This window comes from Poecilia formosa, unplaced genomic scaffold (assembly GCF_000485575.1).
Source record: "Poecilia formosa unplaced genomic scaffold, Poecilia_formosa-5.1.2 Scaffold446, whole genome shotgun sequence".
Lineage (NCBI taxonomy): Eukaryota > Metazoa > Chordata > Actinopteri > Cyprinodontiformes > Poeciliidae > Poecilia > Poecilia formosa.
The window spans coordinates 313,700-334,356 of record NW_006800385.1 but is presented as its reverse complement, the minus strand read 5'-3'; the positions used below and the strand labels follow the sequence as shown (position 1 = coordinate 334,356).

General features: G+C 39.6%; 1 protein-coding gene across 7 annotated transcripts in view; it reads left to right on the top strand.

The window, feature by feature from the left end:
• The window catches only part of tcf7 (transcription factor 7), an 84,426-nt gene that overhangs the window by 34,638 nt on the left and 29,131 nt on the right, over positions 1 to 20,657 (top strand). For all 7 annotated transcript variants that reach the window (XM_007577579.2, XM_016663802.1, XM_016663801.1 and 4 more), the window contains one exon: positions 16,874 to 17,000. In XM_007577579.2, coding sequence (XP_007577641.1) covers positions 16,874 to 17,000 — 127 coding nt within the window. The remainder of the gene's footprint in view (positions 1 to 16,873; positions 17,001 to 20,657) is intronic.

The window sequence follows — 20,657 nt, the reverse complement described above, 5'->3', positions numbered from 1 at the left end:
ACTCTGCATGTCGTTGCTAGGTAACCAAAGAGTGAGTGAGTTAGTTACTCTGCATGTCGTTGCTAGGTAACCAAAGAGTGAGTGAGTTAGTTACTCTGCACGTTGTTGCTAGGTAACCAAAGAGTGAGTGAGTTAGTTACTCTGCATGTTGTTGCTAGGTAACCAAAGAGTGAGTGAGTTAGTTNGTTGCTAGGTAACCAAAGAGTGAGTGAGTTAGTTGGTGCCCCCCAGCCTTCTTAGCTGGCCATGAGGGTTGAGAGCCTTTCCTCTGCCTACATCCCCCAGAATGCCGTGCAGTTCTGGATCAGAGTTCAGTTCTGACACGACAAAATGTGGAAGAAAAGAGTTAGCAGCATTTTAACAAGGCACTTTATAAAGGGACATTAGGACCCAAATAAAGAATCTGCAGCTTTGTGTCAAAACGATTGGAACTGATAAGTTAAACCCAAAACCTAACAGAACTGATCAGAACCTCTGTCCAAAATAGAAAGTTGGGGAAACTCATGTTGCAGCCACTAATACGCTTTAGCCAGTATATGAAGAAAAAGCCCCTAAATGAGAGCAGCATGTGTGCAGGAATAAAGTGAGGGAATGTAAAACGTTCTCTGAAATATTCTTTCATAGTGAGGAGGAGACCGCAGGATGGAGCCGGCGCTGATCTGGGCCGTGTGGTTGTGGGCCCAAGTTTGTACGCTCTCTATCTGAAGCCACATCAGAGGCCCAGGCCATGTGTAATGTGATCTGGATGGGCAGAGGAGGGTCCCACACACACACACACACACACACACACACACACACAGCTGGACTCAAAGGGAACCGCCGCTGAGGTGCAGCGCCAGAGCGGCTGGTCAGCGATGGAAGACGCAGCCAAACAGTCATGGCTGCAGGAGGCTAGCTGTAACTAACTAGCTAACGTGACATTAGCTCTTTATTTTGACTAACTACACTTCATCCATCCATCCATCCAACCAAACGTCCATCCATCCAACCATCCAACCAAACACCCATCAAACATGTTTCAGTTCTTCTCTTTTTCTCTTCTGGTCTGCTGTTTCTTCTCATCTCTCTTTCATTTCTTTCATTGTTTTTCTTCCCCTCCAGTTTTATCTATTTTCTCTCTCTCTTTCTTTCTCTCTGCCTCTCTCTCTCTGCCTCCTCTCATCCCTCGCTCCTTTTTGTCTTCTTTCTGCTTATTCCAAGCCTTGAACAAACAAACAAGCAGCGGGTGGTTTGCCTCTCCTATATATAATTCAGTCCAGTCAAAAGTACAGTGAGGATGTTTGTCGAACATGAAGTGAATCTCTGATTCCTACTGGGAGATCTTTCTCAGACCAGCAGTTTTCCAACTGAAACTGGGAGATTAAAACCAGTCTTCTGTCGTCTTGTACTGGTTTGTGCTGGTGGGGTTTTAGCTCATAAGAGGTAAACTTAGGAAATCTCACCAAATGTTGCAAACTTTAGATCTTAAATCAGCTAAAGACCAACCTAAGAATATTTTTGAAGCGTGTACTGCTCTTTTTACATTTTAATTGTTTTGCACTTCAGGCCTCTTGTGACTGGCTTGAGGACACTGATGCAGCTGTGTAACAGTAACCGACTGCAGGCGTTATCCATCAGAGGAAAGCAGCCTAATCCCCTGAGAACCAGCCAAACCACTTGTGGTAACAACAACTTATGGTGATAAATGAGTGGCGAGGAAAACCCAAGCTGTGTTTCCAGGTGTTTGGATCAAACTCAGGTTTACAGTTTTGAAATCCATTCGATATTTTCTCCCTGAAACTGATGTTGACTTTACTTCACTTTCCTCAGGTCAGCTACAGCTCTGCGTCGCTGTTTTTCTTATTTCATGTCAGAAGGGACTGCATGTGAACAACTTGAACTGAAATGAAGTTAAAAAAAAAGATAAAAGACAAAAGGGGCAGATTTAAAACTTTTTTTTCAATATTTTACCTACAAATGTTCTAATAAATGACAAATAGAATTAGCACACATTAATCACATAAAGCTGGTTTAAAAAACAGGATTCTGTCACTTCACTGCAAAAACTCAAAATCTTACCAGGTATTTTTTGTTTAGTTTCTAGTGAAAATATCTTAGTACATCTGAAATAAGACAAAAATAACACAAAAGTAAGTTTTCAGCAAGACATAAGAGCTTGTTTTACATCAATACATTTCCATTGAACTTATAACCTGGAAAAACATGTTTTGTTATAAGTGAAATAATTTGCCAGTGGATTTAGAACTTTTTCATCAATATTAAGGAATCATTTTCTTAAACAGTCTCTTGTGTCCTGCTGGAAAGTTATTTATAAGTTAGTTTTGTCTTATTTCAGGTGAACTAAGATATTTGCTGTAGAAACTAGACAAAAACATACTTGGTAAGATTTTGTGTTTTTGCAGTAATGCGTGATATTCTTAGGATAAAAGTGATATATTTTCTAGTGAAAGCGTTGTGTATCCACACCATATTCCTAATTTTGTCTGCACGTTGTGCCGGGATGTGTTGAGATAAGAATGAGGTGGTTTTCGGAGCTGGCTTGTTTCCTTGCTGCTGCGCGGCGCATGTTGAGGGGACCGGCCCCCAGCAGGGGGCCTGACATGGGAAACGGCGGTAGAGAAGAGGTGGGGCTCTTCGCTCATCCCCAGAAATCACCAACGCCGCTGGGGCAAAAGGAATTAATCAGAGAGAATACATTACAACATGAAAGGAGGGAAGACTCCCATCCAGCCAGCCTTCACTTCATTCGTCTTTGTCTCACTTTTGTTTTGTCTTTGAAACTTAGTTAATCAACAGGGGCTTGTTAAAGTCACCTAAATAATAATCTAGGAAAGCAAAGAAATGATCAGAATATTGTGGCAAATTTCTGATCTCTGGATTTTGTAATGATTTCAGATACAAGTTTTAATCAATTTAGATCTCCTTTAAAGAATTATGACATCAGAAATCAGCTTTACAAGCAAGCTGTCACTATAAAACAAAGTTTAAAAGACAACATTTAAACTGTTAGCTTTGCTAAAACGTCTGTCTCTGTGACACAGACCATTAATATTTCCACATCCAGAAAGTTTCATGAGCTTTAACTCACAAAAGCACAAAAGTATAACCTCTTCAACTTTACTTTTATTAAATGAAACTCTTGCTCTCTCTCGCTTTCTTGCAGCCTGAATGAACTGCAGACATGCTGTGGAAAAGAGGTTTCTTATCTCCAAAATGTTCAACCTTCCTGTTATCTCCTGCAGGGTTTCTTGTTCTTCCTCTGACTTTAAAATATGCAGTAAAGATGCTTATTTAGGACTGGAAAACAAAAATCACAATGTTGTTTTTGCATTTAAATCCTCCGATTTATGTCTGCGCTCTTCAAGCAGGAGATGGTTTCCGAATCCTCTTCTGGTTGTCTTGAAAAAAGCAACCTGTAATCATGGCATGAATGAATCTGCTCTTTAGATTTATTGGCGTAGAAAAACACCTCGAGGCCTGTGAGCATGTCTTCGCTCTGAATTTGTCGCCTGTTTGTTTGGGTTTGCATTTTTGGGTTCTTCATTGTAAAAGTTGTGACTGCCGTGTTGTTAGACCCAAACCACATTCCCACAGCCAGAATGGAAGTGCCAAAAACTGAGCTTTTATGAAAAGGCCTCCAAAATAAAACTCCAGTCACAGAGTCCACTCATTGCAGCTGCAGAAGGAGATAAATGTAGCCGTCCGTTCATCCTTTGGTGAACCTTGTATGTGCTTTTAAAGCCATGCCACAGAATAGATATTAATTTTGTCCCCAGGTTCTTCCTCACCACCTGAAAGATTTTGCAGAAACCTTTTGTTTGGAGTCTCAGCTGCTACAAATGAAGCTTAATAATTAAACTGGACTTCAAAGTTTTGTGGTTTGTCAACTTTTTAAACACCTAAGCTTTAAAAATATCAATCCAAAACAAAAGGTAGTTTACAGAACAGCAAATATTCCTGGAAAATGTATTTTCTAGTTAATTCTCTCTTTGTAAGAGGGATGATTATTTGTTTGTTTATTCATTAATCTCCATTATATTCTTCCTGTGGTTTAGACCGAACATTACAATTAAATCGCTCTTTACACACATCATAAAACTGACTCTGTTATTCCTGAAGACACAAACAAAATTCAGATCAGCCGCTTCAACAGTTGTAACGACATACAAACATTACGACCAAATACATCACCACACAAACAGGTTCAGAAATATAAAAACAAACATTCAAATATAAATGTAGCCATTCAATATTAATTTAATTTAATTCAATATTCATTCATTCTCCGTTATAGATTTTTTAGGGTTGTTTAAAGAGTTTAAAGTTTGAAGCTAAAAAAGTTTTTTACTGATTTTTTTGTGTTTGTTTTCTTTGAAAAGGAAGTAAGGCATTGCACAAATTAAAATGTAAATTTGTGCAAAAATATCTTGCTTATCTTAAAGTGCAAATCCTTTCATATTTATCTTAGTGCCATAAAGAGTATGTTTGCATGCAGATGAAAACAGAATATTTCTGTTTGGGTTTTAAAGCCATTCAGCAGCAGCACCTGCCAGCCACTTCTTTTACACGGCCTTCAATACTTCCACAACGCCGACGCCCCGGGATCCCAGCATTTGATACAAACATCAAAGCAGCAGATCCGACTTCAGAAAGCGCCGTGCTCATGAAGTCAATGGCTGACCCGCGGGGCAGAGAGCATGCAAAATGGCTGAGCTTCCCATAACCTGTTGGTCTGCAACACGCCGGGCACGAGCACAGAAAACACAACAACACACACAGACCATTAGAGCTGGAAAACATGCGCTTCCTTTCCATGGTGAAGTCATTAAAACATATAAGTTTTACAACTCCAACTGCACAAAGCTGGACATTTCCCCCAAAAGGTACGCTTTTATTTCATGGCTCAATGTGAAATATCTAAAACACAAAATCTCACCTGGTGTTTTGTTTCTTTTCCAGAGAAAATGTCTTCGTTCGCTTTGAGATGAAACAAAACTAACTTAGAAATAACAATTCATCAGCTTACAGGAGCCTCGTGTCAATAATTCCTTAATACTGATGAAAAAGTTCCAGTTCCATGGAACATTGTTATAAGTGAAATAATCTCTGGGTTGCTAGGTAACGGGCGTGGCTTGGTTGGGGTTGCTAGGTAACGGGCTGGGGTTGCTAGGTAACAGCGCCAATCTGCCAGTGGTAATTAAACTTTCTCACCAATATTAAAGAGTTGTTGACTTAAAACACGCTCATGTATCTTGCTAAAAATTATTTTTAAGTTAGTTTTGTCTTTTTCCAAGTGTGTAGATATTTACTTCAGACACTAGATCAAAATTACTTTGTAAAATTTAGTTTTTTACCTGTAAAAAATAATGTGTATTTCTGTTTTTGAGCACAAATACACATTCATATTTTGTTTTTTGCTTTTTTTAGTGAAACTCCTCAGTTGAATCTTTCTTTAAAATGGACATGCTGTTGTTCCTTTTCACATGTTTTAAAATAGAGGTGCTACTGTCCAGGTTTCCATTGGTTGGAGCAAAGAGTTTAAATTACTAACAGAATACATCGTTGGCCATCTGAATTTACCACAGAAAAATCTTTTTAAATATTATAATTTATATGTTTCCACCTTTAGGAAATTTGATGCCGTATTCCAAGGAGCTGCTTAAACCTCATAAATATTGGTATAAACTATTACTTTTCATAATAAATGAACCATTAATGAACTTAAAGGTGCAGCTGCATTGCCAAGCTACAGGTTTATAAATATACATTATAAAAATACTGCTTAATGTATTAAGTTATTTAAAATCAAAGTCACTTTGACCTTTAGGTGAATCTTACTCTGATCCACCCATTAATTTAAGGATTAGAGTTTCTTCATAGGGCAATTTTGTTTTTAAATATTGAAAATATTTTGCTTCCTGTCATTTAAGAAGTGGCTAAAAATATTAAATGTCTAATTAAGATCTGTTTTGTTTCTGTTTTTAAGTCTATAAGGACGTTAATTTGCAAAGCCTGCTGCGTTAGTTGACAAAGTTGCAGAAGAAACTCACAGTAATTCAAGCTGTTTTTAAAAAAACAGACAACAAATAATGTCTAACATGTTTTATTCTTATCTTGATTTTATTATTTGGAAATTAGTTTCATTTATTTAAATTATTTGCTCAAACTTCCCCAGTAATCAGTGTTTTTAATTTTGTTAATTTGAAAGTGAGAGCGAGAGAAAAGGGGAGATAACAGGAAGGAAAACCCAAACTGGTTTAGTTGCATCTGTAAATCTACATTCATCTAAGAAGAGAGGGAAAAAGTACTTTCACTATGACCCGCCTGGCTGCCTTTAATGTGGTATTTGGTGGCGATATTTGTGTAATAAATACATACTGGCACACAGGAAGCGCGTCACTGCAGGGGTTTTTATTTTCTCGACCTGCGGCGGCATTTCCCATTTCGAGCTTCTGCTCTGGTACTTAAAGCTGAGCTGGCTAGTGAAAGCGGTGCTCAGCAGCCATGCAGGAAAGGTTTCACAATGAGTGAGCGACAGACATTTGCTCCGTCATCTCGTTAACGGGGGGAAGACGGGACCAGGCGGGATCGCGACCTTCCTGTTGCTCCCTCCGCCGTACAGTCGCAGGCAGGAGGCTCTGAAAAAGAAAAAGGTCACTTTGGGTTTTTTTTCTTTCTTCATCTTGATAATTGGATAAAAATTTGGTCCCCAACCGCAGCCCGCAGATAAATCAGGTCAGATAAACACAGTTATTGAAGTTTGACATTTTGCACTCGGGAGGAAAAAAAACTCCTGGTGTGAGAATAAATGCAAACTCTGACGCCTCTCTCTCCTTTGTGTCCGCCTAACAATGCACTTATCAAACCACTTGGTTTTTTTTCCTGCTCTGCTAACTTTCTCCCACAAAGAGACAAATATGGCTGCGGCCTCTATCTATTGTCTAGCAGACCAAACCCTGCAGGATTTATGTCCTGTGCGGTCGCCTCGTTTCCTGCCGACTCCATGTGTCAATATTTTTGTTGCCGGCGATTACCCGAGTGTCACAAACAAGTTGTTAATTGTGGAACGTTCTGGTGGAAATAAACAAGTACACCATTAATTAGCCGTCTTCAGGACCAATCATTAGAGGTCCCTTTCGCTGCCGCCGCAGTCTCTCAGAGAAAGTCTGTCTCCGTCGACTCATTAAGAGAGTGATAACTCATCTCTGAATGCCATGGCACTGCTCGGATTTGATGTTTTCATTTTTTCTGCAGCCGGTTGTGTCCATGAGTCGGAGCCAGCTGCAGAGTTTTCTCCTTGGCTCAGAGCTTTTCTCACGGCACCAGGCCTGATGAAATCGTTTCTGTAAATGGAGCAGATGCAGATGTCATTTTCTGACGCTGACGCCTAAAGGAAATTAGGTGAATAATGAATCTGAAGGATTTAAAGGGAGTAAAGTCCAAAATCTGGCGGGATGGGAGGCTAACGATCAGTAAAAACTAGATTATAATGTTTAATCTGTTATCAAACTGTATAGACAAAATAAGAAGCATTTTCAATTAGAAAACACTTTGCTCTGCTCAATTATTGAATAAATCGACAAATGATCTCAACGGGGCTGCACAGTGGTGCAGCTGGTAGAGCTGTTGCCCTGCAGCAAGAAGGTTCTGGGTTCGATTCCCTGCTCTTTCTGCATGGAGTCTCCATGTTCTCCCTGTGCATGGTGGGTTTTCTCCGGCTTCCTCCCACAGTCCAAAAACACGACTGTCAGGTTGATTGGTCTCTCCAAATTGTCCCTCGGTGTGAGTGTGTGTGCATGGCAGTGTGTCTCTGTGTTGCCCTGTGACAGACTGGCGACCTGTCCAGGTGACCCCACCTCTCTCCTGGAGAGGAACCAGCACCTCCTGACTCCACTAAGGGACAAAGGTGTTAGAAAATGGATGGATGATCTCAACGTAGAGATCTATTGATCAATAAATCAATAGATCAGTAGATCGCATCATAAATTAAAACAAATTCAGTGATTTCCATTTGCATCACTTATTGTTTCTCTCTTTCTACCACAAACTGGATGCTTTTGCAGACCTACAAAGAAAATAGTAAAACGAACAATAGATGGTTTAAACATTAATAATCGTGACAACGATAAATTAAACTCTGTATCTTGATAAGAAATTTATCACAATAAATGATAAATGATACAATAAATGTTCACCCTGAGTAGAGATATGAATTGTTTTTAATCTGTTCTTCAGGTGATTGGTGCGCTGATTTGCCGGCCAGTCGTTTTTGGAGATTGGTGATTGGCCGACACTTGCATGTGAAACCGATCTTATCTAAAATCAGCCGCTGTCCTCTTCTGCTCTGCAGTGGGAGGTTTGGCTGACAGATCGACCCACCAGCTCACGTCCAAACCACATTTCAGCCAAAAATAATTGGTATCGGCCAAAATCGGAATCACAGGTCAGGCTTTTTAAAGATTGGTGAACTGCAGTCGGCGCATCTCTGTATTCAACCATCAGATTTGTAAAAAAAACTGCTATTCCACCTGAATAAAACCGCTTTATATCTCTCTTTATCCCCTGATTAAGATGCTTTCTGAACGCTGTAGACGCAGTTTGAGGAGAAGAAGAAGCAGGAATGATCTGCAAACATGTCATTTCAGTAAAAACTGCTTGGTAACATGCAGAAATCCAGAAAGCTTCTCGTTTGGCAGCCGCGGTCACTGATTCACCATGGCCACGGCCCAGATGTTCCAGCTGTGTGGCGGACCAGCCTGTGTGTACTTGCATGGGCGGATCTTTGCATACATGCACTCATGCATGTATATGAGGATTTCTGTGTGTGTGTGTGTGTGTGTGTGTGTGTGTGTGTAATTGGGAGTAGTGGGCGGGCTTGTTGAGGCGGGGGCAGGAGAGTGGGGGTGTTTGCTCCTTTTTTTAAACATAGCTGCATTGTTATGGCTGCTGCAGCTTTGATGTTACCAAACCTCCAACTTAGAGGCTCTCATTTTCGGCTCCTGACTCTGGAAAAGGCAATGACTTCCAGATTGGGGGACCGAGTCACGGCTGGGGCGGGACGGGCTGTGGGGGGTCCCATGGACGGGCCAAAGACCTTCAATTTTAACAAAAAGAAATCATTTTTAGGCTTTAGACAAACTAACCACTGGACGTTTTATTTGACTTAGACCTGTCGTGATAACAAAGGTTCCTGGACGATAAATCGTCCCAGAAGTTAATAAACGATAATATTGTTGTTTTGAGACCATTTTCAACATATGTAATGGTAATAAAGCAAGAACACATTCTGAAATATCAATAAACTTTAAATTCTACTGAGAATGGAAGACATTTTAAACATCCAAAATAAACAAAACAAATAAGTTGAATTATTAAATCTCTGTAAACAAAATTATCCTTCATCAAAAGGTTTAGTTGAGACCAAAGCACCAAGCTGAAAATTTTTATCTTCCAGTTTTTGGTAGAAAAACAATAAATCATGCAAATAGAAATGATTGAGTTTGTAAATTTATCATGCGGTAAATTAATTTATTGCTTATTGCGACGTTTTTACTTTGACTTTATTGAACAAAATTATTATTTGAAGTAAAACCAAAGCAAACAGTAAAGTATATTTACATGTTCAAATGAACTTATTTTACATCTTTTACATCTCAGTTCTTATTTTCTTTCTTAGTATTTTCAGTTTGTTTATAACTAGCATGGTTCATTCATAACTTCATGCATTATGAGCAAACATACTTTTTACATGCTGCACTTCTTAAATCAATGCAGTGACATTTGACAATAATTAAAATAATAACAGTAATGATTTCTCATATTGACATGCAGTTATGAGCATCTTCATAAATGACGTTTTAAACTGTTTTATGTGAAGTTTAAAGTAGGAAGACGTTAGTTAAATATTTACATTTCTACCTGAAGAAAGCTGAAGAGATTTTCTTTTCTGAAAATTTGTTTTCATGTTTTCTTTCTCAGCAGAGCCAAAAATCAGTCATAAACGTTCATTAGTCATAAAGGACGTTTCAGGATTATTCTGCCAGGTCTTCATGCTTTCACTTTAAAAGCAACAACGCTCCTGATGGAAGAAGTTTGTTTACAAGTTCATCAAACATAAGTGGCGTCTAGGAGAGGATTTTCCAGGCGGTCATGGAAACACATGCTGTCATTTCCCTAATAAGCAGCTTCAGCCTCATTTACAGATCCTGCTTAATAATTTTCTTCCTTCTTTTGCTTTGTGTGTCTGGTTCAGTGTGTTTGTGCTTACTCTGTCATTGCAGGTGTGTGTGGGGGAATTTACCACACATGAGACACAAATGTGTTTTTTTCTTCACGCTTAAAGCCATAACCATCCGTAAAGATGGTTTTAACATAAAAGCATGAATTTATTTCAACTTTACTGTGAATTATTATTTACAAAAGATATGTCATATTTTTAAAAAATATAAACAATAATATTAATGTATCTTAAAATTAATTTAATTTATTTAAATTGTTGCAATTAATATTTTTATTGTTTTGTATCAAATCACTATAAATAAGATGATTAGGATTTTTTTCTAAGATGCTGTGTAATCAAATGTATATAAAAAATGTATTTAAGGCTCTGCTGCTGAACCCAGCTACACTTTTTTATCCACATTTATTCTTAATTAGAATAGAAATGTTAAAATAAATACAACAGATCCCTTCCTCTCTGCTGATTCCTGGACTTAATTATTTATATTTATTTTATTCTGTTTATTTTCTCATATTCCCAGAGCAAGAATACACACAATAAAAAAGGAAAAGAAAGAAAATTACACCTAAAATTAAATAAATACGTGGAAAAAAAACCTGTAAGAAATGATTATAAAGAATGGCTCTTCCCCACTGAGCTCCTCTAGACTAGTGGCAGCAGCAATTTATTTATGAATTTATTGCCTTATTTAACATGTTTGTTCCTGTTTAATACATTTGCTCGGCCAATCAAAATTAATTCAAATCATTTGGAGATTTAGCTGTTTTTTTCTTTAACATGTTTCACCTGGTAGGTTTTGAAAACTTTTTAAACGACTTTGATCCCCATCCAAAACGCATTTATTTATCTTTTTTTTAGAAAAGATGTCACAAAATCTCCTTTGGAGACGGATTTCCACAGAGAGTAAAGGTGAATCAGCCATTGTTTGCATCTTTTGTTATTTCTGCTTTGCCACAACCAGGATGACTGAAAGAAGCTGTAAATGAGTGTTTTTAATGTCGCGATCGACGTGAAATGTAAGATTAAAGACTCAAAAGCACTCTGAGGCAGGAGAGAGGATGCTTTAATTTCCTCTTCAAATATTGAAAGAGACTGATCTACTAAGAGTACCATTTGGAAACTAAAGAATACATTAAAGGCGTTTTATCAGCATAAGGTCCGCTAAATTAAAGTGTGCGCACGTTCGGAAACGAGCGACTGCCGCCGTTATTTTGCTTGCATGTCTTGAAAAAACGTGTGTGTGCGTTAGGGTCAAGGTGGAGGGCTGCGATTACAAACAAGTGATGTCTGAGATCCCATTAACTCCTGTATTCAGCCGCAGATTTCTGTTCAAATAGAGAGAAGATAAAAGGCAGAAACAATATCCTGATGAATCAAAGGCCTTTCAAGCTAAATGAGACTACAGAGACACGGAGGGACACATTTATGATTTTCTGACGCACTTTAAAAGGTGTTGATATCTAATTGTAATTTTTAAAGTAATCGCTTCTTTGAAGTAATTAAATCTTTGATGTAATCAACAAATGGGAGCCTTATTATTCAGCGCTGCTGCCGTTGGCGTCTGATCGGGACGTTCTTTGTCAGTTTGGTTGCTTGATGTTGGCAGAAACATCGTCCAGATTGTCCCACCAGCTCTACGGAGCGCCGTAAAGACGAAATGAGGGGAGACCCGCTGCAGAGCAAACAGAAATGAAAGCAGAACGAAGGAACGCAGAGCGTGTGAAGAAGGGCCTGTTGGACGCTCTGATCCGGTCTCACAGAGAACATCGTGACCTTAAGGTGTAAACAGCTGCAAGGTTAGCGCATTCATACCATTCATACACTGAAGATTTACAGAGAAATAAAAGAATAAATGTGAAGAAAATGACGCAAAGGACAAGAAATTGGGGAAATTAACTTAAATTAATCATCATGTTAAAAGCATTGTACATTTTTACATTTAAAACAGTCATGAAGTTTTCTGTCCTGATTTAAAGGAGTCAACAGTTTCTCTGATGCTGAACCCGGAGAGCTCAGCTGTTCTGATTTCAAACACGACCAACAAGTCTGAAATGTCTTCAGACTCAAGGTCATGCATCCACGTATTCTGGAAATGTCTTAAGATGCTATTTGGCTGATTAACCAAAATACTTTAAATTAGCTGTTAAAATCTAAATGTGAGTCCTTGAAGTTTTTATCTTTGGTTTTTAGCCTCATTGAGTCTCAAGCAGCAAGCAGTGCTGATAACTTGGATGGAGCTAATCAATAGAAACACAACAAAGTATTTGATTTAATTAGTGTTTGGTTTTACAAATGTTAATAAAACCAATCCATAGAGGGCGGCGGCCATGTTTACTAATGTAAACAGGGCGCTGCTGTGCTTCCTACGTTTGCTTTGGGCTTTGTAAAACGTTCTCGAACCTCCCAGCGGTCGGATTCACCTGGAAGTGACGTCACACTTCCAGGAACTTTGTAGTTGACAGCCATGTTGGTAGGCAGTTGCTATGACAACAATAAGCAAGCCAAAAGCTTAGAGCTACCTCTTGCCTCATTCCTAACTTATAAACAATATAAGTACATTACGACTTCTTGAGTACTCAAATCCACCTCTGTGCTAAATAAATATCGGTGCTTAGCTAACGTAGCTTTTATCTGCTAGCTAAGACGGACATGTAGCCTGTGTACATGTACTCACTCTGCCAGTCACCAGAACCTTGTTATTCACATGAAGAGCTCTTGCAACTCTTACGTTTAAGCATTGATTGTCTTGAGCTCCTCCATGCTGATCTTCATGAACTGAAAGCAGGAGATCAGAGGAAGCTTGTCCACACGTCCAACACGTTTTAGTCCCAACAGCAGCCATTTTGTTGACATTTGTCAAGAGTGTCCATATACTTTCTTTTTGTTGGTCTGGAAGTCGTGGTTCATCCATGCTTTGCGTTCGCCTACCAAGATGGCGCCGATTCCTTCCGGTTCAGACTTGTACAGGTATTATGAGCAAATCGAGCATCACGACCGTGTGAACAGAAGCGCTGATTTCACCCGAGTAACATGATGGACAGACGAACTCGGTCAGTCACTGTGATCATGTATAAAGTGGCGCATCATCAGCATAGATTATGTTAAAATATGTTGTAGTAATCCATAACCGGAGCAGGGCGATCGTAGAGATGTGGAATAAAATGGTTGTGAGAATTACGCCCTGAGGAACGCCACCAGCTTAGTACCAGATAATCAGGCCAACTTTTAAATTCTTTGGCATAAAGTTTTAGATGCAATGCTATTTTTAAATGTGACTTACTGTATGAAATGTAGCATTAAAGCAACTGTTTTCCTTATCAGAAACAAGAGAAAACTGCCTTTTCAAAGGGTTTAGGCTATATATGTTCTGGGAATTACTCATTACTGAGGAATCTGGTGAGTTCTCTGTTAAATAGGTGAAGTTTCAGACATTTGACTGGATTTCCTATTGATTTGTACCACAAGTTTTTGCCCTGGTGATTTATGTCAGCCTTGCAGGGTGGGTAATTCATCTGCTGTAAATTAAAGGGCTGCTGAACTAGTTCCTCATCTCTTTATGTGTGTGCGCCTGAAGATAGGTGTAAATTTTCACTCTTATCATCTGAGAAACTGCAGGTTTATGATTCATAGGGACTGCAAGTGTTATTCAGTGTGTGTGTGTGTGTGTGTGTGTGTGTGTCCCACGTGCATGTCAGCACTCGCCTATTGTACCAAAAGTAATTATGTGTAAGTTATGTGTGTAGTGGGGGGTTGAAAAAGGGGAATTTTTTTCTTAAACACAGAGGGGTTGATAATTACGGGTTAAATGAGTGAGCTCAGTCAGCCTCTGAGTGTGTGTGTGTGTTTTAAAAAAAGGAAGGCACAGCGAAAGCCACTTCAAGGCGGACTAATTACCCCGAGGAAGAGAGGAAACATAAATGGACGATTTTGTGGCTATAATGTTACAGCAAAACGTCTTGAGCGACCTCAGCACGTGAAGCGGAGCCACAGCAGATGTGTGTGCGACACGCGTTTGCATCCTTCCTGCAGCACATGCTGAGAATTCAAGAAATTCACGCACTTTCATATTCTGTGGTTGTGTCTCTGAATACTGATGCTGCTGCAGAGATATCTAATCTCCAAATCATGAGAGTTCATGTAAAGTTTTGTCAAGTCCTGCTTGTGCTTGATTTTAATGTCATGAAACATTTACCGTCACATTTACCGTCTGCTGATGCAAACTGTGCAGTTTTTGGGATTTTCCCTGCTAAATGTCAGTAATTCTGAAAAAAAACAACAAAAAAAAAACATTATTTCTTCTTCCCTGGATAGAATACTGTAATTAAATGCAAATAAAGTGTCAGGTGTTCTAACAAAAGAGTTGCTAACAGCTCCCAATGAGCAGCTAGCCACAGCTAACAGCAGTTAGAGGCGACGACAGAAAAGAGGGGGAGGAGCTAGTTACCGGTTGCTATGGTAACCACCAACCATCCTTAACCCGCCGATAAATGTCTGGAGAAACGGCTTCTTATTCGCCTGTCATGATAACAGAGTTTGCTGGACGATGAAGTAATTGCGATAAACGATAATATTTTTCTTTTGAGACCATTTTTAAGTAAAATAGACATTCTTAAAGATTAATCAACTTTAAATTATAGTTAATATTTAACACTGGAAAAGACATTTAAAATATCCAAAGTAAATAAACGAAACAACAGAAAATACAAATAAAATGAATTATGAAGTCTATGTAAACAAAAGCAGAGACTTTATCATCCAGTTTTTGGAAGAAAGTCAAAACGATAAATCGTGCAGATGGAAATTATTGAGTTTTACTTTATTCATCATGTGATTAATTGATTTATGGCTTATTGTGACAGGCCGAGCTGCAGCACAGAGTAGCAATGCAGCTTTAACCTGTCCTTCTGTTTTATTAATGAAGTCATAATCTCCCGTTTCGCCTTTTTACGGCGCAGAAAATCACACGTGTCGCGTTGTGTTTGTGATGAAGCAGCTCTTTTTGCCAGAATCTCTACATCTTCTCAAAACTCAAAGATTTCTTTTTCATGTCTTCAGGTCATTAAGAATGCAGCCCATCTTATCAAACCCCCGTACTACCTGCTGCTCCGTCTCACACACTTCTGCTGCCCGGCACAAGAGGCGGCACGTTTTGTTTTCACGTGCCTCAACATTAAACGCGGCTCGGCGGTTTGATCTCTCCAACCGCTCGTCGTGTGGCATACACATGAGGGTCCGTCTCTGTTTGCGAGTTTGGTCAGAGTAAGACTTTAAGATGCTGATGGATAGAGTGTGTGTGTGTGTGTTAATGTGCGGTGCAGTGTGTGGAAGCTCTGCCTTTAAGTGATAAGGTATTCACTTTGTAACTCCGCAGGAGGCCCAGCAGGTTGCACCAAGATCTGCCGCTCTGTAGGGCTGCTTAATGCAAATGGACCCACATCTGTCCATCTCCGATTATAGAAGACGTTTTCAGAGAAATGTTCATGTGGATCAGAAATCCTCGTCTTTTCCGAGCGTCACCTGGTTATTCACGCTGAAACATGCATGTTTATAACAATGACCCAAGCGTACAGACACACTCGCGCCGCTAAGTTGGCGTGTTTCTGAGCCTGAGCGGCCTGGACGCCTCCAACTCTGCAAACCGCTGCGACATATCGGATGTCGGCCACCATGCCGAGAGCATTAGCAGCAACCAGATTTCACATAACTTATTGAGAGCCATTTGTAAACAGAAACATGAAAGCAAACTAGCTCGCACGCAGCCTCACTTGATCATCAAAGGCTTATCGATCGGACGGTCCTCCTCCGCTCCGTTTCTCCTCCTCTTCCATGCTCCCCTGGAAACAAGCGAAAGCAAAGTACAGCCCATGTGGGTTTTTTCCAAAACATGTTTAAAATATCCAGGTTTTTCCTGTAGCATAAGTGTAGATGTGTGTGATTTCTGTCCTGTTGTTTAAAGTTAGAACTGCAGGTTTTGGTTGTTCTGTTGATTTTGTGGTTGTGAAACTGAGATTTAACCATTTCATGTCTGAAGCTTCTTGCATTCATTTCAAGGAAACGTTACAAGCACACGCGTAGCATCATGCTGATGAAATTACATTTCACTGTACATCATTTTGTCCTTTGATTTACCTGAAAGATTTTATCCACTTCAAAACACAGTTAAATTGTTCCTTAAGTGAAAAGTCTTTGTTTTTGTGATTGTAAGAACAACAGACCCATTTCATGTTATTGTTGACATCTGGAAATTTCACACAAAGCTGAGGGGCAAAAGGACGATTCTTTTCCTTTCCATCCATAAAACTGTTAACTAAATCAAACCTGGAGATGAAGCTGTTATTGATCCAGCGCAGTGCGCCACAGCAGAGGCAGAAAACTGTTGAAAAATAAGTCAAAATCACTTTTTTCTCGCTCTGTGTCGACTCGTTGCCATAACAACCAAAGAAAATGCAGATGTTTGTGTCAGGATTCAAAAAACACTGAAGCATTTCTCAGAGAACATTCAGTCATCGTCAGCGAGCCGCTCTGTGTGCGACGTCACGCTGCAGTATGGCTGAATATTCACAGATTTAATAATTATCATGATGATGATTTTACTGAAACAAACTTAATGTGTTGCTGTGTTTCTGCCAACAGTCCAACAAAGTGTCGGTGGTTCAGCAGTCCCACGGGATGCATCCGCTGACGTCCCTGCTGCCCTACAGCAACGAGCATTTCAGCCCCAGTCCACCGCACCTGCCCACAGACATGAGCCAGAAGACAGGTGGGAACACACACACTCACACACACAGACAGAGAGACACAGAGAGACACACACACACACTCACACACACAGACAGACACAGAGAGACACACACACACACTCACACACACAGACAGAGAGACAGACACAGAGAGACACAGGGAGACACACACAGACAGACACAGAGAGACACACACAGACAGACACACACACACACACTCACACACACAGACAGAGAGACACACACAGAGAGACACACTCACACACACTCACACACACAGACAGAGAGACACACACAGAGAAACACACTCACACACACAGACAGACACAGAGAGACACACACAGACAGAGAGACAGACACAGAGAGACACAGAGACACACACACACACACACACACACACACACACACACACACAGACAGACAGACACACACGTCTAAAAATAACATATTGATTGTCTCAATACACCTCTCTCTCTCTCACTCTCTTTCCCTCTCTCACACACTGTCTCTCTCTCTCCCTCTCTCACACACACACACACACACATACATGCAGTGTGTGAAGTGGCAGCACCGGCTCTAAGCCTGTGGCAATCCCACAGCGGCTCTGAAGTGGCCTGCTCCTCTGAAGGGACTGCCAACCACACACACACACACACACTCACACACACACACACTAAGATGGAAACAATTAGGGTGACAATCGCAGAAACCATCACAGCGGCTCACACACGGTTCTCCTTAGCAGCGCTGCGCTCAGGAAGACACAACCCGACATCCAATCACTGCTGGAGCTTCAGCCTGAACCGATGCTGTTTAATGGTTTTAATGTATTCACAACAATTTCTTTCAGATTTTTAGGTTCAATTTGACAGTTTTCCTGAAGTCAGTGTACACTGCAGAAACACAAAATCATTTTGGTTCAGTTCCAGGAGCAAATAATAATAATTGCTCATGTTTGGTGCTGAAAAGTTACCTGTAAGTTAGTGTTGTGTTATTTCAAGTGAACTAAGATATTTGATCTACAAACTAAACAAAAAATACCTGGTAAGACTTTGTTTTTACAGTGATGTGATGGAATCCTGCTGTTATAAATTGGCTTTATGTTGTTTAATGTTTGCTAACTCTATTTATTAGGACATTTGCTGGTAAATAACTACAACTGTATCCTAAGGTTTTGTGTTTTTGCAGTGCATCCTGTGAGGATTAACCTCCACAATCTGTTTCTCATCCAGATGTTCTAGTTTCTGTCACAAAGAACAGAATAAATCCAGTTCATACATCTACAAATGACTTCCTGCGATTGAGCAGGAAAAAGAAAGCCACGTTGGCACCGGAGCGACTGTTGGCCCATTTCCAGTGAAATGAAACTAAAACAACTTTTATGGCTGGTGTTTATTTGTTTCTGTGCTGCGGCTTGATAATGAACTGCTGATGGGAGTTTCTGATGACATTAACCTGACAGGCGCGTACGGACGGCCCAGACATGCACGTTGGCAGGAACGTTTTATGAAAATGGAAGAAAAACTTTTGGAGGATCAAGAAAAATACTGAACGTTTAGGAAAATGTGCGATACCAATATCAGAAATTTTACATTTTGAAAATAAATTATCTTAATAGAAACACGAAGTTAAAAAAAAATCTCCCTAAAATGTGTTTATATTTGTCTGTATAAAAAAAATTATTTTCCAAAACTGCAATGGAAACCACTTTTTTATATCATGAGTAAAAATATAATTTACATCACTTATTTTAGCTGCTTTCCTTATTTAATGGAAACAACGTTAGCAACATTTTCTGACATTAGCAGAATATTGATAAAGTTTGACAATATTAAATATATTCCATAATTTTGTTCACTGAATTAGATTTTTATTATCCAGGACAGTGAGAGTTGCAAAAGTAATCATTAAACATTTTTTATGTTACAATCAATAAGTAGTAAATAAATGTGAAGTGGATGGAAAACAAATTCTGCTGGATGATAAATTGCCACAAAATTACTTCAATAAACAATTATATTGTTGTTTTGAGACATTTTCTAGTAATATATTGTTATCGGCATGAAAATGCAAGTTCATCCTGTCAAAGATTAATAAACACTCTGTACTGCAACTGGACAATATTTTAAATATCCAAAATAAAACAAAAATAACTAATTAAACCTTAGATAAATGGATTATGAAGTTGCTCTAAACAAAAATAACTCTCAAAATATTAATTAATCATCAGAATGGAAATTATTAAGCTCATTTTAAGTTATTGTACAATTAATTGATTAATTGCTTTTTGCAACAGGCTTAATTGAAAATATACATAGGTTTTCCAAAGACATTTTTCCCATGTTATGTCATGATTTGCCGGTGCGGTGGTGAGAATGAACGCAGGTTGACCCAGGTGGAAGTGAAGGAAAGATTATTTAATGAAAGCAATGAGTACAGCTGAACAGAACGCTAGGTTCTCCCTGGCAGGTACTGAAACGAGAGCAAGGCCGGCTGTCCAGTTCGACTGAGCGTGACTAGACTTACGACAGCAATCATGAACCTAGACTAGGACCCGACAGCAGACAAGGACAACAGGTGGACCTGAACACACAGGGAGGGTAATCAGGGAACGAGACACAGCTGGGAAACAATCAAGGAGAAGAGACAGGAAACCACAGAGACTCACAGAGAACAGAACACAGAATCACATATCTAATAAACAGGAAAAACCCAAATCCTTACATGTTACATCAATATTAAGGGATTATTGACTTAAAATCTTATTTCCTGCTGAAAAGTTGCTTGTCAGTTAGTTTTGTCTTATTTCTACTGATATATTTAGAATCAAACTAAAAACACCTGGTAAGATTTTGTTTTTCAGTGCACACTTCAGTTGTATTTATTTAAATCTGTGAATCATTTTACCTCCATTTCACACTTTTTATCGTACGTGAAGAAGCAACAACAGCAGCTCTCTGAAGTGGACCCGGTTCCAGAAGAATGGCAGCTTTGTCCTGCGCTGTTCGGTTTTAATCTTCCGCCTTCTCCGGCTGGAAATCCCCGTTTTCCCACAAACACTCGCTCCGTGTCTGGTCTAGACTCTGTGTGTGTGTGTGTGTGTGTGTGTGTGTGTGTGTGTGTGTGTGTTCATAACTGATGGTGGATCTGTGACTCAGCTCTTAATGACAGACTGAGACACCTGCTTCTACCTCACACATCCACCAACACCTGGCCGTCCCGCCGCTGCCGCTCCACGTTTTGCGCTCACCTTACCTCATACCTGTCAGCTGATCGCCTCACCTGTGAGGTCATTTCTTCCAACACTCCTTTACCTTTCTACCTGAGCCCAGCCAGGATTGAAACCCGGGAGAAGGATGACTTGATTTGGGATAATTAAAGGTTCACTACTGTTCTTCCATGAACAAGCCATAGCAGGGTGTCTAAAGTGTGGCCCGGGGGCCGTTTGCAGCCCTTGGTGCGATTTTGGGCGGCCCTTGTTCACAATTTAAGACCGGCTTAAATTTGGTTTGCCAGGCAGTTGTTGCAGATTCAGATTTAAAAGCAAAGTTGAGCAATTTTCAAAGAGTTTAACGTTAGCTACCTTTAGTTGGGCTGCGATTCTGGACCATTTTTATTTTATAACAGAATATTTTTCATTCCTGCTGCTCCTAACATGGTTTAATTGAACCTGGTTT